This window comes from Convolutriloba macropyga, chromosome 8, assembly GCF_964194025.1.
Source record: "Convolutriloba macropyga chromosome 8, txConMacr16.3, whole genome shotgun sequence".
In the NCBI taxonomy this organism is placed as follows: domain Eukaryota; kingdom Metazoa; phylum Xenacoelomorpha; order Acoela; family Convolutidae; genus Convolutriloba; species Convolutriloba macropyga.
The window spans coordinates 42,583,076-42,608,113 of NC_134475.1; the positions used below are offsets into that span (position 1 = coordinate 42,583,076).

At 38.6% G+C, this 25,038-nt stretch overlaps 1 protein-coding gene across 2 annotated transcripts; it reads right to left on the minus strand.

Moving 5' to 3' along the window:
* Positions 1-4,776: 4,776 nt before the first annotated feature.
* On the minus strand, positions 4,777-24,699 carry LOC142344132 (uncharacterized). 2 transcript variants are annotated; one of them, XM_075395655.1, is made up of 4 exons: positions 24,152-24,699; positions 10,345-10,616; positions 6,606-6,887; positions 4,777-5,451 (listed from the first exon to the last, which is right to left on the minus strand). In XM_075395655.1, exons 1-4 carry the CDS (start codon positions 24,321-24,323, stop codon positions 4,990-4,992), a joined length of 1,188 nt encoding a protein of 395 aa, XP_075251770.1. In that variant the 5' UTR covers positions 24,324-24,699; the 3' UTR covers positions 4,777-4,989. The 2 variants fall into 2 exon arrangements, with proteins under 2 accessions (XP_075251770.1, XP_075251771.1); XM_075395656.1 differs by having other exon boundaries at positions 4,777-5,460.
* Positions 24,700-25,038: the final 339 nt, after the last annotated feature.

Here is a 25,038-nt window from a genome sequence, read left to right on the forward strand (position 1 = left end):
GTTGTTTGTTGTTAGTTGGTGCTTTTTGCATTTTTTATTTTCTCAACATGTTTGGGATCTGGTGCTATTCCCTCCTTTGAAATGGAGTATCCCAAAAAACTAAGGCTATCGACTGGTTTTGAGTTAGATTTTTTCTGATTAGTAGTAAAATTTTTCTCACGTAGTCGACTCTTGACTGCAAGCATTCTCTTGTCGAACAGCTCCTTGGTAGTTCCATACACCAATACATCGTCTTGAAAGATCACAACACCTTTGATTCCTTTGAGTTTTGATTCGATGCAATTCTGGAAAGTTGAAGAAGAGTTTTTCAATCCCTGAGGTAGTCGGCACATCTTAAACAATCCCTGAGATGTGTTGATTGTGCATATATCTTTTGCTTCTTCGTCATGTTCAATCTGATAGTAGGCATCTCAGAGGTCAATTTTGCCAAAGTATGAGGCCCCATGTAGGTTGTGGAAGGTTGTCTCCATGTCTGGTATTGGGTATTCCTCATCCATGACCTTGCCTTTGATGTGCACTTTCAAGTCCACGCAAAGTCTCATTTCTCCACTCTTCTTTCTCTGCCACACCACTGGAGATGCATTAGTGACTCCTCCTGGCTGTACCGGTTCAAGGATGCCTTGTCTGACCATTTGTTCCAGCTTCTCTGTGACCTTGTCTTGAAGAGGTAGAGGTATTTTTCTGGCTTTGCAAAACATTGGCTGTGTTCCTGGTATCAGCTTCACATGAGCTTTATAACCCTTCACAGCAGGTAGGTGCTTGGCTGTGATGTTGTTCACACCGTGCTTGGGTAGAAGGTCTCTACCAAATAGTCCAAATTCTTTATCAGTCTGCACAACTGATAGTTGTTTTTGCGTGAGCCTGCTTCCGTTCCACTCAACGTCAAAAGTAAGTGATCCCAGAAGCGTTAATTGATGACCATCATAAGCTTCATGATGTCTTATCTTACCATCCAACTGAGGTTTACCAAGCTCAGTCCATATTTTTGATGATATCACTGTGCTATCTGCACCTGTGTCTACCTGCATTTTTACTTTGCAGTTATTTATTGAGACATATTCCCATGTCACAGACATGCTAAAGATTTGTTCTTTCGTATAAAACATGCTGGAGATGATTGCTCTGAAGAAACATTTTCTTTGCAAAAGTTATTCTGTTTATTGTACTTACCTGAATTTGGTTGGGGTTTGCTTCTACACACTTTTGAGAAGTGTCCCACTTTTTCACAGGTGTTGCATTTTTTACTTAGCGCAGGACAGTGTCTACTAGAGTGTGGCTTACCTCCACACCTAGTGCACATGTTGTTGTTTTTTTTAGCCGTAATTTTTCATTTGGTTTTCGAAAGGTCTTTTTGAAGTTGAACCCAACTTCTTCTTTCACATTAAAGGGCTTATTACCTGATGAAGAACTTGCAAAAGCCATTGCTTGACTTCTGAACTGTAAGCTCTCGGTCATTTCAGTAACTGACATTGCTGGTTTTGCTTTAATGCCGTCTAGTAGTCTAAGTTTTGCTTCAGGGTTTCTCAAACCTGAGATAAATATTATTTTTACCAACTACTCTTCGGGGTTGGCTGCTGTTTTCAGTTTTTCGAAGTCACAATAGCGTGCTTCTTCTCTAAGACGTGCTAGGAAATCGTTGTCTGACTCCCCTACTCCTTGTATTACGACAGAAATTTAGCCCTTTCTGCCGTTTCTACTCTCTCTTTAGGAGAAATATAATTTTGAATCGCCAATCTGATGTCTTTATACGGAGTGTCTATCAATTTCCTAGGACTCATTAGGCTCCTAAGTTTAATAATTGCATCTTGCCCGCACATACTAAGGAAGAGATTGTTTACCTGTAAGTCCTGTACAGTACCGTCGTTGTTGACCTTGTCCTCTTTCTTCTCTGCGCGACATTTCGCCACAAAAGACATAATCCACGCAGCAGCCAATTCTGCATTCTGTAGATCCAAAATTTGTCTGTCCGTAGCTGGTCTTCACACCATTGTCGTGGTGGATTACACGGGTCAAAGAATTCTATAAGTTGAATTTTAAATTAAATTTTGAACTGAAAATATACAAAATTTAGCTTGTATTTATAGTAGTTATCTATGCGAAAATATACAGAGAAAATGTAGATTAGCTAAAAATATTTTGCATGATTGGCATGTGAATAGATCTTAACTCCCGGAGATGATTTTCTATTTTCATCAACATTTCATGAGAATCATATATGGCTTGGGTACAATCGAGTTCATTAGTTGGAGGTCGGTGGATGTTAGAATCAGGTTTCTGTTGGTGGGAGAATTTACTTCTGACATATGATTGATAGGTCAATAAGATAATGATAGCGCCAAAACAAAATTAGAATTGAGTTTAGTTATGTGGCCATTACTTATCGACACAGCAATAAAGTTCGTCAGGTAAGTTCTTCTTTCGTTCTTTAAAATTTTAAAAAAGAAAACTTCTTTGAAACCATCACAAACATGAAACAAATATTCTGTGTTTTTCTCGAAAATGTTTAGATTGTTAAATTTATCTAAAACCAGGGGTTTTCTTAACAGAAAACAGTTTTGTGGAAAATATTTTTGATAAGAGAAATTAATCAAAATGATGGAACTGTTAAAATCGATTGAAATTGAACATGGGCAATTAAAGATAAATTGTGCCTTTTTGCGGCAACCGTTTAGATGAAGTGAAGCTAATCTCATTATAACTTGATAAAAGTCAAGTTTTAAAACAATAGTCTAAAACCCAAACTTATATTTACTTCAAACTGATGAACTCGATAAACTGATCTTCACTACACTAGTATTTATTTGAGAGCACACGAAAGCGCTGCAGTTCTTGACGTTACAAACATGCAAGCGATAAGAATACAGTCGAAATTTTTTTTTAAATTTCAATTTGGAAGTCATTAAATCAAGCAACTATAAATTGAAATATTTAACTACGTTGAGTAAAAAGCCTGGAAAATCAATTGAGAACTATGATTATCAGCAAAAAGTATATGGCACAAAACAACAAAGAGAAAGACAAACATAGGCAAAAACAAAAAATCCAAAAAATCCATAAATGTATCCCAGTCCAAAAAGCCTAAACGATATAACAAAACAGTAGATATTCAGATACGCCTTTGTCCAAGGCTGTGTATATTCCCTACTATGCTTCAATTGGAAATGTCAATAATGTGCTACTTTGACAAGTAAACAAAAAAACTTATAAAATTCGTAATTATGCTCAAAAATAAAAAAAAGATGAAAACGTATACTATCAAATCAAAGAGACCATTAGTTGAACATAAAACAGTTGCGGGCAACATTTTCATAAACCAACGTTAATAGGTTTCTGTCTGTTATTACTGAGACTGCGCCAAAACATAAGAGAAATAGGACAAAATAGTGGCAAATTTCAAAATTTAACCGATATTTTCTTAAAACAAATATATTCAAAGTCATAACAGACATTGAATAACAACTGAAAGACTTGTTTAGGTTCATTTATACCTTCTAAAAGATAACTGGATTTTTGATTTGGGGCAATAGGTCGTTGGGCTGCAAAACGATAAATGAAAGCAAAACTCACGAAATCCACAAAAGATTAAGATCAACCTAGATATTGCTTCACGTCTAACAAAAAACTTATTCGTTCAAATGGTTGTGAAATAGATCAATTAACAAGTTTTTTCAGTTTGTCAAAACTAAAAATGCTTTTTGTGTAAATATCGAGTTTAATTTATCTTTGTCCAGCAACTTGAAAGCAAGGGGCTAAGAAAAGCAGAATTGGTCACAAGTTTGGTCACAAATTTGGTCCCGAAAAAGTCTGAATTTGGAAAAATTAAGCATCAATTCTAGCCAGTAAACCCAAATCGAGCAATTTAGCAACCCTACTCCATCTTAAGAGATAAAATCATTAACACTTCAGCTAACTATTTGAGAAAATTTCAGCAAAATTGACAAAAATTGGTTCAAAATTGCCGAAAATGTGAATAAAAACAGCTGAAGTACATCTAATATTCACAAAACTTTAACCCTCGATAATTCCCTATAAAAAACAAAAATTGAGCAAACCATTTTAATTCCATATTCTACGCCGGACGGGCTTTTTAATGATACCACTCACAACTCTCTACGATGATTATATCGATCTGCCAAGTTTGTCTGAACAAAAAAAATCCCATTTGAGTATATAGTTCCTGCCGCACTAAAGTGGGTCGGAACAATAAGAAAGTAAACTTGATAGACCGCAGTCGATAACGACACTGATAAGGTTCTGGTGTCCACTGTTTTTGATCACAGTTTACCAATTTTTGTTAGACGGTTGCTAAAAAAACTTGTTTGTTAGAAAATTAATTACTGATGTTCTCTGTTTTCTGGTTCAGTAGTATCACATTAAATTTTCTTTTTGATTCCTTGTTTTGTCCTTAAATTTACTTTTCTACTAAAGGAAATAGTCGGTATGGTCAGTTTTCAGGATTCAATTTTCTATGTGCAAAACGCTGTCACAACGTTTGACATCTTTATATACAAAAAAATTTTCGACAGAATGGACGAAAAAATATAAATAAACGCTCTAAAATCAAATATCGTATTATCGTATGTTTTGCGTATTAAGAAAATGATACCAATAATGAAACAGAACATACAGAAGATTTCTCATTATTTTTGTCCTATTTGGAATAAAAAATATGCTGCTGAAAAGACTGCTTTTCAAGGTATCAGTTATTCGGTTACAGGATGTTTTACGTTGTTTTGAAACTATTTTTTTTATTATATCATAGAAAGTGAACGAATAATTTTCACAGTTAAACCATCTATTAAATTATTAGTTTACCTAATTTAAAAAGTTGTTTATTTAATATTATGATCAGTTACTTGGTTTCAGTTCTTCAACGGGTGATAGCCACGCGTAGAATTCATTTCATTGAACTGAAATCTCTTTCTATGTTCCACCTTTTGCTCTTCGGCTTCTGTTTGATCAGCAAATATTTCGTATAATCAGAACAACTCAAAACAAATTCACCAATGTTTTGTTTGAAAGCGCCTTTAAACACTGTTCCGTGGCCAGCACACCCCACTCGTTATGTTTGTTAGGCAACCGATGTCCAGGGTAAGTCAGTATTAGACCATCAGCTATCGATTGCAACTGCAATTCCATAGCGTATATTAAAAACCGACCCATTCTCAGAAACACTGGGTCCTGAAATATCGCAACATCTGCCGCAGTAAACACGGACATAGCTTTCAATTCTTTTTTAATCGCAGCCATGTGTGTGCTATTTTCAGGTGCGTTTGTCATTACGTATAAAACTGTGTTGTTATTGACGCCGAAGTTTGTCAGCAATTGTATTAATCTATTCGGGGTCAACTGCTTCAAAACACAAGGTCTGTCAGATGCTCGTAAATGCAGGACTACAAATTGTGGACTTTTGAGACCCTGGTTTGCCGATTCTGTTTCATTGATCCTGCTCTATTCGATCTTACACGACTATCATTAAAAAATGTACAGTTATGAGGCTCAAGACGCATCTTTTTTTCCCAAAAACTGTCATCTAAACGGGAATTTTGAGTGAAACCTTGCAAAACCTTGTAAAAATGCATAAACTTTTGGGTTATACAAGAGGACAGTCCTAATCAGGAAGAATCCCGGAGAAATCGCGGTTTGAGGTTCCTGATTTATTGGCAACACAATCAACTGGTCAACCCAGTTGTCCATTTCGTTATTTTCCGCTAAAAAAGACAGAGATCAGACGTAGCAGACGCCCCACCATATTAGGATCTGCCAAAAAATTTGGACCGTTTAGATAAACCCGATAGCCCAGAAAAAAAAACATTTCAATGCCAAAAGCACATTTTCCAGCAGCAAAATCGCTGTATTCCGCACACGTGCATTAAGATCAGGTAGGTAAGCGATTAAAATCAGTCCGGCTTGCTCAAACTTTGGTATATAGCTCGGTAGATTTGCATTTTACTTGTGTATTGACTTTAATCCTTTCAGTCCTTTGATCATCCGGCGATTATTCGCCATTTTTCGCATTGCCATTGTGGCTAGATTGTTCATAAAGGGACTTGACGAAATTAGCGACGAAGAACCGGCAGTTTGGTTGGTGATTTTCGCATTGTCGCTGATTTCGCCAAATTTTGCTCAAGCACGAAGAATCAACGAAATAGTCTCAAATAGACTAGAATAAGCAGACAACGAGAAATCACAGACAAGAAGACTCAGATAGCGCAGAAAACAGATAAACAAAAGTACACAGAATAACCAGACAACCCAAATATTCAAATATATTCTCCCAATAACCCAGAAAACGAAGCCAACTACAGACAACCTGGACAAGTTCTCTCAGATATTGCATGAATAATGATAAGATGCTCATTTTGAAACTAATTGCATTTCGAAATTAATTAGTCTTCCTGGACATAAATCTTGAACCTCAACCCCTGACGTCTAGATTTTAGCACCCATTTAGAATAGAAACCCTTGTGAGAATCCTGCACGACAACATACGAATTGCTTCAGATCTTGCAGTTGTCATACAAAAATTTTCAAAATGTTTAAACGTGGTGATGGAGTCTTGAGAGATTCTTACAAAAGCAGCAAGATAGCCGTGTAAGTTCTACTGTCATGGCGATCTTGAGTAATTCAGTTCTGATCATAGCAGCTGTAATTTTGATAAACATTGAGAACTCTTTCTTTTCATTGGTTGGGTTGATTTCGTTTTGGTTGAAATCATCTAGAAGGGTCACCTTTGAGTTGTGAGGCCTAACATCGCATGTTCTGTAGTGACATTCTGAGCATTTCCCTTTTCGGTCGTATTCAACCGATACGATACTCAAGTTAGGAAGTGCAAGTCCGGGGTCGTACTTGTTTACAACTCTCAATCGGCACTGTTTTTCTTCGCCCTATAATGAAAATGCAAGTAAGAAGTCAAATTCACATATAGCCTGCTCACGGTCATTTTGTTGTTTATTATGATCTATGAAAGATTAGCAGATTCTTCGACGATTTTGCTAATCTTTCATAGATCATCATAAAAAAAACAAACTATCTGTAAAATTGGACAGACCAAAATGTTAGTATTGGTCAGACCAGACAGAATGAACTGGGGGCATCGCCAGACCAAGCATACCGAAATCAGGGGGGTTGGCCAGGCCCAACAGACCAAGAAATGGGTATTGGCTAGACGGAACAGACCGAAAATTGCCATTGGCCAGACGGAAGGCGCGACCCAATTTTTTTCCAGACCATTGGGGGCGGTCGCACCGGACCCTCCCCCCCCCCCCTGTTCGCGAACCTGGAATGTCGATGCAAGCCATAAAACAGCAATGGTCACTATTCTTATATTTTTTAATCAAAATTTTAATATTGAATATGCATATACATTTTCTTTAAAGTTACAGTAACTGTGAATAAGCTGTATTGTGCACGATTTCAAACTGTGTAGAGGCGCCGTTAATCTAGCCATTCCTCAAACCCTTTTGCCACCAAATCGGCATAAAATCATCCATAAAGTTCTCTGAAATAATGGTTACAACTTAACGGCAAACTTTTTGTATAAGTGCTGAAAAACCAATTGCGAACTAAATTTGTCTGTTTCTTCAATTGCTTATGAAGATTTTTGTTGCCCTAGTTCTGAAAAAAACAATATTTTTAGGTAACAAATTGTATTTTTTCCGTTGGATTCTCCGTTAGGTTTTAAAATATTTATAAGATAAATATCAATAATTTTTGATGAAATCGTAGACATCATAAGACTTAAACTGCTCCGTCATGAGAGATATCATCGCTCAAAATCTTTTTTTTTTAAAAAAAAAACAAATTTTCAGCCTGTAAGTTATAGAAAAAAATAATTAACCTGGTTGTAAGTGAAAAAAATCTAAATAAAACAATAATCAATTATTTGTGAACGTAAGGGCAATTGCAAGGTAAAAGTGCATTTCAATAGCTTTTGATTGGTTTCCTGGTAGTCAGATCTTCTTCTGAAAAAAATCTGAGACCTCAAGTTAACTCCCCTGCGGGTTTAAGCGATCGGGGCGTTAGAAGGAACGAACGAATGAACGGTTTCAACGAATCGGTATCGTTTCTGACAAACTTACATAATTATTTTTTGATTATTCCTCTCAAGAGACTACAAAACAGATCTTGTTGTGAAAAAACGATATCTTAAAAGGTATTGTCGAATGGATGATGTGTACTTATCTTGAGTCATCTCAAAAATTATTTCAGGGCCCACATTAATCTCATTTTAGTCCATTCTGATATCTAAATATTTATTTGAATATACGAATTGTGGAGCAGTTGTTAATGGTCCACTTTTTAACGACCAATAAAGAGAATACAACAATTTCCAAATGTATCTCATTTCATTTTTTTCTTTTATCCATCTCTCATTGCACGACAAATGTTTACTACTTGGTGCATTTTATTTTTTGAAACTGTTCTAAAACGAACCTGAAAGATTTTTTATCTCCTAGTTTAGTTTTGTTTTTATCTATTTCAACCGTTTACAACCATTTCTAAACTCAGAGCATTAACTTGGAGTTGAAACAATTATTTAGAATTATAAAATATAAAATATTTAGAATTACTTTATCAATTCTTCTGTTTTTTATATAGTGAATGTCTGAAATTTTACTGCCTTTTGACATTGTGAATTTGTTTCACAAACAATCTGCTAATGTTGTTGTATGGTGATGAAGTGCAACAGTGCTTAACTATAAGCAGGAGTTTGCAATTGTTAGACGAAAAGTGTGATCACAAAAGGCTTGCTTGTCAAAATTCTGTCTTTCGGATCATTTGTAGAATTTTGAAGGAAGGATTGTGCATGATCATAAAGACTGATCAGACCAAATTCGTCACCCTACAGGGAGACCGCACTCCGCGCATGGCCATATCTGGGCACTACTCATGGTCGGTAACTCTCATCAAGGCACGTGTACATCTAGGCTCTACAGGGTCTGATAAGCGCAATATAGAGTCTGGATTATGAGAACAGAGATTTCTCCATAGACTTTGCGTCCTGTTAAATACTCTTTCCACAGTTTTCAGAGTATGATTAGGTTCAAGAGAACCATGGCGAGAAAAAAGCCAAGATTACAAAAAAGTAGAGACTGCTTTTTAGTAGACGTTGTTCAGTTGTTCAGTTTTTGCTTGTAAGATGTGAAAACTTTGTATTGTTTTGTGTTGTTGACTGGAACATCTTTGTTTGCAAAAAAATGTTTTCACTGAGAAGCTCGAAAATTTTATAGGGAGAGTATTTAAAGTTTTCCTGAAAATTTATAACAATTTTTTAAGCTAACTTTTTTATACTGAAATTTTATGCTGAAGTTTTATACCAATTTTTCTATGCTAACTTTTTTACGGTTACCTCCCGTGCAAAAAAAATCAAGTAGGTCTGGCAGCCCCACTACACGAGCCAAGTGGGTATTACAAAGGATGAGAGATCAGTCTTGATGATCTTATCCCCCGTTTGCGGCTCATCGTCACCCGTGTTGAAGTCTCTCCAACCTTTGGTTTCATACAAACCTTTGGTTTCGGGGTTTCAACCTTTGGTTTCAACCTTTGGTTTCAACCTTTGGTTTCTTCAACCTTTGGTTTCATCGTCAACCTTTGGTTTCATACAAAGGTTATATCTGATTTCATGATGATCAAACCTGATTTATTAGTATGATTCTAGTATGAAGCCAAAGAAAGAAATTATATATAACCCTTGCATGAACATCAGGAAATCATTTATGATCGTCGTATGATTGAATACAAAGAAATTTTATATGATACTAGTACGATTACCAAAATCATACGTCTTCTTTTACATTGATTTTTTTCTTTTTTGACGATAAGGCTCTCTCTACATCATAAGGGGAGTTTTTGACATCATTCGATGTTTCATCTACCATACATGACTTCTTTCAAATCCAAAAAAAATTTACGTTTCTACCAAAAATGAAAACTATACAGTTTTTCGGCTTTCCTGTTTTTTGTATGATTCTTGTATGGCTACTAAGAAATCAAACAAATCATATATAACCTAGTAAGATTACTAGGAATCATATTTGACCTAGTATGAAATCAAAGAAAGTTGTATGATCGATTATCTGGGAAGAGCTGTCGAACTCTTCAACATGGGTCATAATACAGCCAAATTTGGGATAAAATTGAATTAAACTCAGAGCCGTCAGCAAATCTCTTGCAATCTCTTTCGCTGGGATCAATGGCAAGAAAACGCAAGAAACAGATCAATTATTAAAATTTATCTTAACAAGATCTCTGGCTAAGGCATCTCAAGTTTGCTAAGAAAGTCAAGACATTGTAAGTTTGCAGGATGCATCAAATTTCACTTTACTAAATTCTTTCACTAACCATTGGAGACCTGAGGCTAAACGTAAATTTGGACAGCTCAAATAATTGTAGAAACTGCCATCCGTGGTAGAATTTGGATTTGCGAAATTCAGTGCCGGCATGATTTCCAGACCAACGAGGACTGTAGTCGATTAATGTTCGGTTCAGTAAAATGGCCAGCTGTGCTGAACAGATAAAATCATCGAACTTGTGCAGCAGTCCATAACCACAGCTACTAACGTCAGTGAATGTAATATATTTGGTAGAAGACTGACAAAATGGAAGAGTTTTTCCTAAGTTGAATAGACAACACTTACGAGAGAAAGGGTTCATTTTTTAAATACACGTGTTATTTATAACATTTTTGTCGCTGATTGTTATAAAAACTAGGCTAATAAAAGCTGTGTTTTGGAAGAGAGCTTCAATTTCCTGGTTGCCCGCCGTCACGCATATTTCCCAAGTAATCATGAAAAGATGATAATTGGGTTTGGATCATAGTTATGAACGTAAAGTTAAAATTTTAATGATATCATATTTGATCCTTGTAGGATTACTGATGTTAGTTATTATTATGATGTCAGGATGTTTTGATTAGATATCATATTTTCGAAACACTTTATTCATAATCAGATTCAGAAGGTTTTGTTTGGCTTGAATTTTCCGCTAGTGTTTATGGTCAGCTACTTCCGTCAGTTTTACATTTTGCCTTGATCTTACATTTTTCAACCCTTAGACCTCTGTCTGTCAGACGTGAACCACTGCCCTCCGACCTTCCTACGCTTTTTTACCACTGTGCCATCTCACATCAAGATTTTATAGAACTGAATTCCTAATAAAATAGACTGTAACAGCACTTATATTTCATGGTGGTGAACGAGTTTGCTGAAAAGCGTTGATTATTGTAAAAATTCAGCCGTAAGTTGAAGCGAAGAGGACTTTATATTACAGTTTTTGTCGCCACAGCCACCATGACACCACCAAGGCGTCCACCATCAGTTATTGTTTTCGCACTATGTAAGCATTCTTTGGACATAAAAGGGACAAACGCTATAATGATAAACTTACTATAAAAAAAGTAATTGTTCCGACCCCACTTATGGGGGCGGGTGGGGGGAGGAACTAGATAGATACTCAAATGGGTTTTTGTGATCAGATAATTTTGGCCGATCGATATATTAATTGTAGAGAAATGTGAGTGGTATCACTATAAAGCGTCCAGCGTAGAGATCGGAATAACAAAGATTTTTTTGAATTTCATGTTTTTCGCGGACTTATCGAAGTTTAAAGTTTTGTGTGAACACGTGTTTTTTGGCATGATGTTGTTCACTTTCTGATAAAATTATGATTTTTCTATAAAATATCAATTCAAAATTAAATTTTAAGCTACAAATTAAGCAATTTTGTGTCTCTAACTAGCCAAAGGCCAGAAAAATTGTACTTTTCGTCTCATAGGGAAGTTTCACTTTTTTCATTCTCTCAGAGACTAAACGCTTTTCAAACCCAGGTTCTCTTCGTGAACAGCCTCATTTACAGTCAAATGATACCCAATGAACAAATAATTCATTTTAAAAGACTCGCTCATTTTTTATGGCTCCGACTTTGAGTTTTCGTAATTTTTATTGAAATTTCGATTTTCTTTTAGAGATTTTATTAAAATTTTGTAGCCCAAGACAAAGAATTGTTGACTAAAATTGCAATAGGCTTCCTAAAAATCAGTAATGGAATCTATGTATTAATTTGAATGGACAGTTAATGGCTGTTAAGACTTTAAAAAGAATTTTTCGAAAACAATTTTTCATTTGAACATTAACCAATCTTAAACTTTGAGAGAACCCCCTTCCTTTCTACTGCAACCAAAATTACAAAACTACTCTGGTTAGCGGTCTTATCTTCTTATCTTTATGACTTGGATGCTACGAGTTTTCTTTTTTTAACGTTTGGTTTTTTAATCAAAATTTTAGACCCTTTGGAAATCTTATCGCATTATCCTATGATTACCAATCCCAGTGGTATAGAGAAGACTTTCAATAGATCATAGATAAAATTTGCAGAGCAAAACGTATGGTTTTAATGGCTTCGACACTGTCTTCTCCCACTCTTCCACTGACATTTTGGTTTTTGCCTGTTTTTGATGTCGTTTTCATAGTCATACGACTTATTGTGATGACCTATTGATGATTTAGGAATGACACAAAGTAATGCTTTCTCGTCGAAGCACATTTTTTTTTATAAATCATTATTTATTGATTTCTCTTGAAAGCTATTGAAATTAATGGCTTTGATATTACGGGTTTTCTCAAAAAAATTTCGTGGTTTTAATATATTTGTTCATATTTGTTGGTTTTTGAAGTCATATTGTTTCAAGAAACAATTACCTTGTTGTTAAAAACTGTTATGAAAATGAAAAAAATTTCTGATGAATAGTTCATTTTTTAATGGTTTCATCACAGTTCTCTCAATTTGCGATCCGAGACTTCTGTCACAATTTGGACCAGTAATTTCGGAAAGCTTCATTTTGTAAACCTAAATACATAAACCCTCGAAAGAAAAATGGTCGCGTAGGTAAAATTCGCACGACGATGAGCATGCAGTAACAAAATATTGTTTGAACATATATTTTTGTCGCTTACTTGTATGTTAAAAAGCAGTAAAAATCATCAAGAGTTCCTTAAAATTTGAGTTCTTCTCGTTTGCTGTCTTTCCTTTAAGGTTTTCAACAAAATGAATTCCTAATTACAATGTCCAGCTATAAAGCATAGTGTCACAAATAAAGTGACATTTGATAGCTGGATTGAAGAAAAACGCAAGAAATTGCTGAAACAGCAAGCTTCGTTCCCTACACTAGCTCATTATAATAGATCCGTTAAAATCCCTTACACTAAATCCACACAAAAAATTTAAATTGTTTTTAGGTCCTTTAAGTATGCATTTTGGACTCGCTCTGGGCTAATTTGGACAGCTTGAGTAACCCTAGGAATATGATTAGCTAAAATTTGTGAAAAATTGCGAAATCTTTTTGATCAAGAATGAATTCAACTGAAAATTATGTGCAAAGTACTGCGTGACAGTTGTTGTTCACTCTCGGAGTTCCCATCATTGCATCCTCTAATGTGGGTTACTACTATGTAGAATGTCGTTGTTACGTAGTAAATATTAGCCAATCAGAATCGAGTATTCAAATGCGTACAGAAATCGTTCTAAATTAATAAAATACGTTGTAATATACGTAGAAAGTTCCGAAAAAGTTCATTTAACCTAATTTTAAGTAAATATAACCACTATATGTATCGATTAAGCTGGTTTTCGGCTTAATATGTTTAGGTTTTCTAGACAATTGTCGATTGAATACGAACTGATTTTGACGTCAATGACATCAGACAAAAAAACCAGTAAAAGAGCATCGAAAAAACCTTGCCGTCTAAGTTTCACTTGTCATCTTGATCGTTGATAATGCTTATACGTTGCTGTACACCGATGATGCTTACACGTTGTTGCTATATGATCTGAATTGAACTCCCGAACTACAGTTATTTTACTGAGTTACATTTGGTGCCGCGAAGTACTGGCACAATTTTTTTCGAACCAGAGGGCATCGAATTGGGATTCAGTCACAGGCACTGCCCCCATTAAACACGAGTTCTACGGTTCACTTGACCCATCCAACACACAGTCAGCTCTGAGTGCAGCGTCCAATGAAATTGGGAAGCCAACAGTAGGAGTGTTGTACCAGGCGACAGGGAGGGTACACTCCACCTGTGGAGGAGCAGGACAGCTGTCACATCCACCAACCCTTCTCATCAATGCAAACAACCCCATTCACTCTTGAGCCGAGTGTGAACAGTGATATCAAAACAGACATCAGTCAGGACTTCACCCACGAGGGGAGAGTGTCTCGAAAAGGGACAAACTTACACTCTTGATCGATATACAGTTCTGAATGTAGCGGAATCTAAACAGGTGATCTACACTCATGAAGTTGAAGAGGGGGAAGGTGGGACTGAACAAGGAGACACGACTGCCCTACCTCAGAGGCTATTTACAAAAAACCAATCGGTGGAACCATTGTCCGAAACAGCTGCAGGAGGAAGGTTTCAAAAACTGTAAGACAGAACCTTAAAGAATTTTTTTTGCTGATTTGTGTGGATTAATTAGATTTATCACCTAGACGGCAAGAAACCCAACCTGTGTTTTTTTTTATCGTTTTCGCATGGGGTAGTAAAAAAAAAATTAACTATTCTTTGTAGAAAAAAAATAGGCAAGGGGACCCCGCAAAAATAATTTTGGGACAAAAAACCAGCGATTTTGAAAATTTTGGTAGTTTTACCAAAATTTCAAAAAATTGAGATAGTCGGTTCGTATATCAAAAAATAACCTCTGATAAAGAGAAAATTGAAAGAAAATTATGCTAATTTGTCCAATTTTGAAAATTTTTGGTCAATTTTGATGCAAATCAAAAAAAAAATAAACTTTAGAAAATCAATACCGAATATTGATAAACCGTATTTTTGAGTTTAAAACCGTCCGGTTTACTGGATTACTGTTCCGTAATCAAGAATTTGCAAAACATTGACCAAAATTTGGAAAAAATTGGACAAACGCATAAAATTTTGACAAATTTGTCAAAAAATCATTTTCTCAACAAGAAGGTTCGTTAACTGAGTGAGACTCAATAAACACAAAAGGTTGTAAAGTTTTTAACAACCTCCGGCCTACAGAAAAAATTGAACGGATCCCTATAATTTTCTTCGTCACTCTTTTATGTACCGTATCGTCCGTGTCCTTTTCGCCCTTTAACTTTCGAATTCTCCGTGCTCCGTTTTTTTCAATAAGGTCGCTCTCCCAAAACTTCGCTTTTTCTTTTCTTCCGCTACTTTTCCAGATTTCAGTGTAGTATGTCACATGTGATGAAGTATATTGATTTTGCTGCTTTATGTTTGTGTGTACCTGTATGATTGCTAGTTGGTTTGGTCTTGTTGCCTTCTAGGGTGTGACTTAAGTTTATTCTCGAGTTACGGCTGGGTTGTTTCTTGACTTTTCCAACTATCTTAGTCTACAAATACACTATTGTAGTTTATTCAGTTTTGCTGTAGTTTGTTTAATACCGTTAGTATGTTGATCGGTTGTTTGGTTCGTGTATTGCTGGGATGTGACTTAAGTTTATTCTGGAGTTACGGCTAGTAAATTTCTCGACCTTTTCATCCTTTTAGTGTACTACTGTTTTGCCGTAAATTAATTTCTCGTTAAATTTGTCGTTATAGCCCCATAATGAACTATATTAGATTGTCTTGCAGTAGCTTCTCTCCTTCTTCCTAGGGTGTGACTTAAGTTTGTTCTGGAGTTACGGCTAGGTTGTTTGGTTGAGTTTTTGCTGTCGTCTGCTAACATAGCTCTTTACGATCACATTTCCCGTCCGTTCTTCCCCACCGTCCCGTTTCGTTTTGTCGCGCGTTTTTCGCACGCTTTCCCGCTCGTCCCGTTTCCGTTCGTCGCGCACTGCTCGCTCGACTTCTCGTCTGTCCCGTTTCCGTTGCGTCGCGCGTTGCTCGCTCGACTTCCCGTGCGTAACGTCTCCGTTTCGTCGCGCGTTGCTCGCTCGACTTCCCGTGTGTCTTTTGTCTCTCCCCGCGTTGAGCGCATAGCGTTCAGCGCTCCACTTCTGTTTTTGTCGGGCACAGTGTGTTCGACAAACTTCTTTGCTCTTTGGGTGGTTTGTTTTACAGACTGTCTACAGTGTGCTGTGTTTGGTGTCTTTACAGTGGGTTTGTTTTGCGTGGGTTCAATTTATTTGGAGTGTGCATATAATAGATAACCGTGTGCAGTGGTAGTTTTGCTGGGTTTTGGAAATAATATCATCGTGATGTCTAATAGTCTTGATCAAAAAGTCAAAAAGTTGTACGCTGCCAGGTCAAAGCGTGAGGCTGATTTGCATGCCATTCATGAATATATTCTTCATTGTATAAATAACCAAAGTAGGCGAGTGAAAGTTGAACGCCTAGTAACAAAGTGCAACGAAGCTTTTATGACTGTTGTAGACAAAAATGAGGACCTGATTGCATTTGCTGGAAAAACGGAGGATCCAAGTGCACTTGTTCCTTCATTAGAGTCTTACTTGGAGGCAATGACAATTAAGAATGACAAGATACTCACTTCAGCACGAAACTACATCAACTCTGCTGATGATAAAGTGAGTGAGTTCCAGGAACCAAGGGCTCCCATTCTTTCTAGACTTCCCTCAATTATGACCTCGTCAAAAACATCTAGTCAGCGTAAACATGATTACGTAATTGCTAAAATGAAGCGCGAAGAAATTGAAAAACAGAATGAGGCAGCCATTCGCCTTGCTAAACAGAAAAAGCAAATGGAATTAGATGAACTGGAGGAAAACAACAGGAAACGTTTGGCAGAGGCAACCCTGCAAGAATTTGAATTGCTGGACGCCGTTTCTAAAGGTAGCCAATCTGAAACAACTGCAAGTGCTAGGAGCTCGATGAGAAGTGAAAAGGCTGTCCAGGATTGGATCAACACCTCACTTGCTTTAGGTTTTAATAACGAGAAAACTGGTGAACCAGAGGTTACGAAAGACCCTCAAGAATGCCCTAGCCACAATAACGAAGAAGCAGTGGAAGATCACAACACTGACATTTCAAGACATTCGATTCCAAAAAATTGTCGAGGCAATTACTTTTTAAGCTTTGAGACCTTGCAGCAACTCGACCCCTATTATACTCCACCTGAAAATTTTTTGGCTGCTGCCAACACACAGGCGTTGTACCAGGCGCATTTAAGAGCGCAAATAGATCAAACAGGCCAGCAAGGCATGGCGCTTCCAAGCCTTACTAACCAAGGAACCGCGGATAGCCAGCCGCCTTCTGTACACGCCCCAGGGGCTTCTTCACCACCCATTCAACAGCCCATTCCACAGATTTTCGCACCGCAAGAAAACCAGAATAATGCAACCGAGTCATTTCTCAACGCACAACTTCAAATTTCGCAATCCAGGGGACCTGAAACATCAAGTCTACCCAAGAATAATTCGGCCCAGCAAATATGCTCCCGACAACAAATTAATTTTGTCCCCCGAGCACCAAACGCCACTCTTCCCACTTTTCCGACAATAAATCATCCAGTCCCCGCAATAAACGTTCCCTTGCACCCAAGCGCCCCACCAAGTCCAAACACACAGCAAAACAAATCCGAACCCGCTCGTCCTAATGACTTTCCCATTCCGAACCCAGTCTTCGCACCTAACCTCACTGCTCCCATCCCACACGCCCCTTTCATTAATCAGCCTCTAGTCAACAAAACTTTTCAGAATAATAATAACCGAGTACACAAAGTCGTACGTCCCGTTGCTCCTCCTGTCCCAAGTATGCGCAATATCCCTCTTGGCCAAAACTTTGTGCCAAATATGAGTCACTGGCGGTTTCCACAGAGCAGACCGTCAATAGTCAACCAAGACACAACCACCGTGAATAGTCTGCCTCCAAATGTACACACCCACATCGCACCATCAAGCACTAATCCTCCACTACGAACTTATCAGAATTCGCCCCCTTTGATTGATATGCAATCACCATCAGGTGCACAGCAGGAAAACCTGATCGCGACTACTAGTAATGTTGTACCTGGTCTAGCGACTCCGGTTTTTCAGCCAACATACCCCTATGTTGGGCCCACTCCGTTGAGTTGGAGTGGTCCGCAGGTGTCTGCACCTGCCCCTCCGATACCAGACAATGCGTCATTGATTAGGGAACTGGCTGATGCGATAACAAGTAAGAAAAACGACCCTTTGCCCGAGTGGAAACTCAGGGTTTGCTTACTGTGGTTTAATGTACAAGGATGCACTAAGGACTTTGGAACGTAAATTTGGCCAGCCACAGGCAGTCGTAAGTGCACACTTGGATAAACTAAGCAACTTTCCGCCCCTTAAAATGCACAATAGTGATAACATCATAAACTATTCTGCAGCAATATCCAGCCTCGTTGGGGTTTTCAAGTCGCTATCATATGATGCTGACCTGAAGAGCGCTTCCCTACTTAACCAAGCGGTACAGAAGTTACCACCAAACATGAAAGAGTCATGGTCGCTCTTTACGGTTAAGAAGCACTGGGTTAAGCCTACCCTCCTTGACTTTAACGATTGGCTTAAAGAAAAGGCTGAGGCCCATGATCTTATGAAACAAAGCGCAACCAAGGCCAAACCTGAAGAGAACATCACTTCAGTAACCAAGACCAAAACAGCCTCAAAAGTGTTTGCAGCAAATTCGCAACAAAGGGAAACAAAGAAGCAAATGCCATCTGCTTCCACAAATACTTACTTTCGATGCATTGTATGCAAAGGTAACCACCGGCTATGGGAGTGTCGAGTTTTCAAGGAAAAGACTCCAACCCAGAGAGCTAAGTTGGTGGCGGATAACAAACTTTGCTTTTCGTGCTTACGGGACAAGCACACATTCCGCCAGTGCCCTCAACCAAGAAAGTGCCGAGCAGAAGGGTGCAATAGTTCGCATAACACACTATTGCATGGAGCAGATAGGGTTTTCCCAACAAAACAGTCAACAAATCCCAATACCATCCAGTCTTCTGGCAACACAGGTCAAAGTAAAGCAACTTCTAGTCAACTCCAGCCTAATAAGACCACAACAATGTCATCTGTTACCGATGTTAAGGGGCTCCTTCAGGTGACTGAATTGCAGTTGGTCAATTCGTCCGGTTTAGATACCAAAGCTTTAGTTTTGTGTGATACCGCCTGCAGTAACTCTTGGGTGGCCGGTAGTCTCGCAGATAGACTCGGTTTGCACGGTAAAGCACTAAAGCTAACTGTCAAGGGTATTAATACCGAAGAAGTAGTTGATACTAGGGTTGTTGAAGTTACTGTGAAACCAAGAGAACATCAAGATTTCGAACCATTTACCATCAATCCTTTCGTTAAGGAGAGTCTGAACGTCGGCTCAGATATAATTAATGTACAGGCCCTGCAAGAGACTTACCCACACTTAGCAGTCCTTGATCCCGTAACATATTCCTATAAAGACATTGAGATGATACTCGGACAAGATGTCTATCATGCCATCCGCCCGTTAGAATACTTCTCTGCCGATGAGAAGCGTTCACCCGTTGCCGTACGCTTGCCCATAGGTTGGGTCTTAAGCGGTCCATTACCATCAAGTTCTTGTATAACCTCAACGTGCTTTAAAGCGAATATCGAACATGACAATGAGTTAGCAAGTCAAGTAAAGTCATGGTACGACATTGAATCATTCGGAGCGAATAAGCAGGTCGACTCAAGATCTGCAGCAGACGCAAGGGCTCACGAAATTCTTGAGAGTACCACCATACACAATGGCCTGAGATACGATGTCGGAATGCTATGGGAAGCAGATAACACCAAGCTCCCAAATAATTACTTCTCCTCCCTTGTGCAACTAAAATCTCTCGAAAAACGATTAGCCAAGGATGAAGACCTTAGAGAGAAGTATACTAACACCATCAAGGAAGACCTAAATAAGGGGTATGTAATTGAGGTTCCGGACGCTCACAAGGTTGAGAACCGGTCCGATAAAGAGTGGTACCTACCCCACCATCCTGTTTTAAACCCGAACAAACCGGGTAAGGTGCGTAGGGTGCTCAATGGAGCAGCAAAATTTCATGGCGCCTCACTAAATAAATCTTTGCTCACTGGCCCTGATCTGCTCCAAAATCTTATTTACGTACTTCTTCGCTTCCGACAACATCCATATGCCGTCTCCGCCGACATCGAGGGAATGTTTCTACAGGTTGGCGTGTTACCATCAGATCAACCATCACTTCGCTTTTTGTGGCGGGAGGACCCCACAACAAACGTTGTAGTGTATCAATATACGCGCCATATATTCGGGGCTAAAGACTCGCCCACATGCGCCAACTATGCATTACAACGCACCGCGAGAGACAATGCCAAGTTTTACCCCGAAGCTGCAAAAGCCGTCCTTGAAAACTTCTACATGGACGATTACCTTGACTCAGTGGAGTCTCCCGAGAAAGCCATCAATAGATCGAAGGAATTGGTACATCTTCTCCATATCGGTGGGTTCAAGCTTACAAAGTTCGTAAGCAATGTACCAAATCTGGCTGACCGAATTGATGGTTCCCCTCAATCCACTGAGCCCAAGGTTATTGTTTCATGTCAGGAGGATTCATCGCATGTGCTAGGGCTAAAGTGGGATCACACTAATGACACTTTAGTTGTGAGTCGGGGTACAAGCTGCGCTATAACCAAGTCCCTCACGCAACGCTTGGTCCTAAGTCTTGTCTCGAAAGTCTTTGACCCCATTGGTCTTGTCGCACCGTTTACCGTCGGTGCGCGATTGCTCTTAAAAGACATCTGGCGTGTCACAGGACAGCAATGGGATGACGAGCTCCCACAGGACATGGTTCAAAGATTTTTGGTCTGGAGTGCGGACTTACCAAAGCTTGAAAACATCAAAATTCCTCGAAGTTACTTTAGTGGACCCTTTGATAATATAGAGTTGCATATGTTCGGTGACAGTTCTCAGGATATTTTTAGTGCCGTTGCATTTCTTCGAGCCCGAGTAACAACTCCTACGGGCAAGATAAAAACAGAGCTTGCGTTTGTTTTGGGGAAAGCGCGCGTGGCGCCAATGAAGGTAATGACTGTCCCAAAACTGGAATTGCAAGCAGCTCTACTTGCCGCTCGGCTGAAGAACGAAATTATTCAGGCACTTACTGTAACTGTTAACCAAGTATTCATGTGGACAGACAGCACGACCGTTCTTCAGTGGATAAACTCTAATGAAAAGCAACCAATCTTTGTTGCAAACCGCGTTTGTGAAATTTTGGAGTATACCAGCGTTGACCAATGGAACCACGTCGCAACTAAGGAAAATCCAGCTGACGCTGGCACGCGTGGAATGTCCGCTGAGGTTTTGCAACTAAGCAGTTGGGTCAATGGTCCACATTTCTTATCTAACTCAAGTTTCCCTTTCGTACCGAACAAAGACGTCATTAATAACATCAAACTTGGCGTCAACCAAGCAGTCATCATAGAAGACACTGTATCTTTGACTACATCTGTCAAAAAACAGACAACTCCTGTTCCTTCATTGTTTCCGTTTGATAAGTTTAGTTCTTATCAAAAGTACTTGCGCATTGCCGCATACGTTCTCCGGCTTTTGCCGAAACATGCCGGCTACCGTGACCCCGATGGTAGCATTACTGACCCTACTGAGCTTGACGAAGCCGAGCGTCATCTACAGTACTTGGTGCAAGGAGAGTCTTTTGAAGCCGAAAGAAAAGATCTTCTTGACAATAAATTCGTTAAACGGAGTAGCCGAATTGCTCCACATTCACCGTTTATTGGTCCAAATGGGCTAATCCGTTCCTCGGGCCGCATCAAGCGGTTAATTGAAGTTGGGTTTAACGTGAAGTACCCAATCATCTTAGACGCACGACACCCGTTTGTAAAACTGTTTCTTGAACACACTCACGTAAAACATTATCATCAAGGCGTTGAATACCTAAGATCAATTGTGCAGGGACACTATACAGTACTGAAACTAAGATCATACTTGCGTTCCATCAAAGCACACTGCCTGAGATGCCGAGAATTCCAAGCTGTAACTATGCAACCAATCATGTCTGACTTACCTAAGGAGAGACTTGCTTACCAGTCTCCTCCCTTCACGAACACTGGCGTTGACTACTTTGGGCCATTCTATGTTACTGTCCGCCGTACTACTGAGAAAAGGTGGGGCTTCCTCTTCACCTGTCTCACTACTCGCGCTGTCCATGTCGAGATAGTTACATCCATGGACACCAGTTCTTGTGTTATGGGAGTTGAGCGGTTTGTGTCACGTAGGGGTACACCTGCCATGATTTGGTCGGACAATGGCACTAACTTTATTGGAGCGGAGAAAGAACTCCGAGAAAGTATTGAAAAGTGGAACGTTGTCAACATTGCAGCTGAGCTCGCTCACAAAGGTATAAAGTGGAGATTCAATCCACCCAGCGCACCACATCAAGGTGGTATCTGGGAGAGGTTGGTACGCAGCTTCAAGCGCGTGTTGTATACTATTCTTGGCACGCGTCGCCTCACGGATGAGGTACTGCATACCACCTTTTGTCTCGTGGAGAATGCTCTCAATTCGCGTCCTTTAACACCCGTAAGCGCCGATCCGTGCGATTTGAACGCTTTAACGCCCAACCACTTTCTTTTAGGAGAATACTCTACCGGTATTCCGTCTACTGTAGGCAATAATGAATTTGACCATCGTAAACGCTACGCCCGTGCTCAGTCGTACGCTAATGCGATCTGGTCCCGTTGGATCAGAGAGTACGTACCGACGCTGAACCGACGCTCGAAGTGGCAGACGCCTGCCGAGCAACACCTTAAGACTGGTGACTTGGTTTGGATAGTTGAGGAGACCAACCCTAGGGGTTACCACCCAACCGCTCGGATTGTGGAACTCCGTTACGGCTCCGATAGCGTCGCGCGCTCCGCCGTTTTACGTACGTCGACCGGTTCACTCGTCCGTCCGCTTGTAAAACTTGTACCAGTTTTCCAAACATCTTCTTCCGGGCCGGAGGATGTTACGTAGTAAATATTAGCCAATCAGAATCGAGTATTCAAATGCGTACAGAAATCGTTCTAAATTAATAAAATACGTTGTAATATACGTAGAAAGTTCCGAAAAAGTTCATTTAACCTAATTTTAAGTAAATATAACCACTATATGTATCGATTAAGCTGGTTTTCGGCTTAATATGTTTAGGTTTTCTAGACAATTGTCGATTGAATACGAACTGATTTTGACGTCAATGACATCAGACAAAAAAACCAGTAAAAGAGCATCGAAAAAACCTTGCCGTCTAAGTTTCACTTGTTATCTTGATCGTTGATAATGCTTATACGTTGCTGTACACCGATGATGCTTACACGTTGTTGCTATATGATCTGAATTGAACTCCCGAACTACAGTTATTTTACTGAGTTACAGTCGTACAATTTTGTAGAGAATAGGCCCCTCAACTCCACAAAAGGATTAAAATACGCTATGAAAATTGACAAAAAAGCTTTCACGCCCCAATTCGTATTTTCAGTCGCTTAATTCCGATAGATCAAAGCGTGTTTCGGCATGTTGCTCTATTCCCTGGTCTATTACCGGCGGCTATCTTGCAAGATCTCGTAAGAATATTGCAAAAGTCTTGCAAGATTACGCACCATCTTGCAAGATAAGCGTCGGAGTTCGTCTAGGGTTATGGGCAATTAGCCTCTGAGAGCGGATTATGGCGACATAAGTCAGATTATATTAACACAGGCCTATTAAAATTTAACATATTGGATTTGCGGCTGATTCATATTTAACTCATGGTTCTATACAAAAGTTCACACGAAGAGCAGTATTCATATCCCTCTCGTCGAAATGATCAAGTCTGAGCGTTGCTAAATCGAAACACTGAATTCATGTTTCCTTCAGTTCACTGCAACCTTTTAGACTCCCGCCACAAAACGAGTAGCTTATCTAAGAAAAAGGTTTTATATTTCATTTTTTGAAAAAATCCCTGTATATTTGTTTTTCCCTCTGCAACCAATTTTACCTCTAAAATTTTATCACAAATTACAATCCACTCAAATTTAAAAGAAATTTATTTGAGACACTTTCATTTACGAGCTCATTTGTGAAACCCACCAGGGAAAATAAACAGAAATTTTTATAATAACTTTCATTTTGAAAAACTTCTTAATCCTTTGTTTTATTGCGAATATCTGAGTGTTAGTGCTATCTTTTATTCAATTCTGAACACCTTCAAAAAAAAGATAAAAATGAACCCTTAGATGTCAAAGTTGTTCTAAAACCAAATACTTTTTGCTCTTGGTAGTTATAGAGCAGATTATGAATAAAAGACATGACGTAATTGCTTTCTTTGCCGGTAAAAGAAAGAATTAGCAATAGCAATGTGAAATATAGGGGTAAAGCATAACAACATTTGCTTAGATTCATTTTGATAAATAAACTGATATGCAAATGTAGAAGTCAGTTTAACTGAACAATAATCAATAGAATTTTGAAGAATAAACTTTAATAAATAGACTTCAGATCTGCTTTCATTTCCCGCGTGACCAAAATCTGTCCCACTAGGCCCGTGCGATAAAACTGATATGTATTTTGGAATTGATAAGGGTTTTTGTAATTTTTATGTAATATTGGCCTGTTTATTACAGTTTAAAACTACCTTTAATGGAGTAAGAAAGCAATTTAAGCTTCATTATTAATACACCGGGTAAAATTTCTGTAGGGTTTTTATAATTTGAAGCGTTTCATAAATCAGAGGCAACTTGCGTATCACATCTTTGCAAATCTATCTTTAAATATTGACTCTGATTTTCTCTCTTCGAGTAAACAAAACATTTAGATAAAGAAGAATACTTCATTTCAGCTGATAGGCTTGTACTAACTTGTACTATCTGATTTATTGTTAGTTAGTTAACCTGGATCATGCTAGATTGATGTTTCAACAAAATAAACAATTCTTTGGTAATATCTGACAAGAATTTGTAAAACCTATTGCATTGCAGAACAAACTATATGACTAGATAAGTCTCGTACCGTGGTGTAGTATATCCTGCCGAGAATCATGACACGACTGTTTACCTAGAATGTTTTGGGGGACAAATTGCTTTAATATACTATGCAGCCTCATATTTTCACAGTTTTC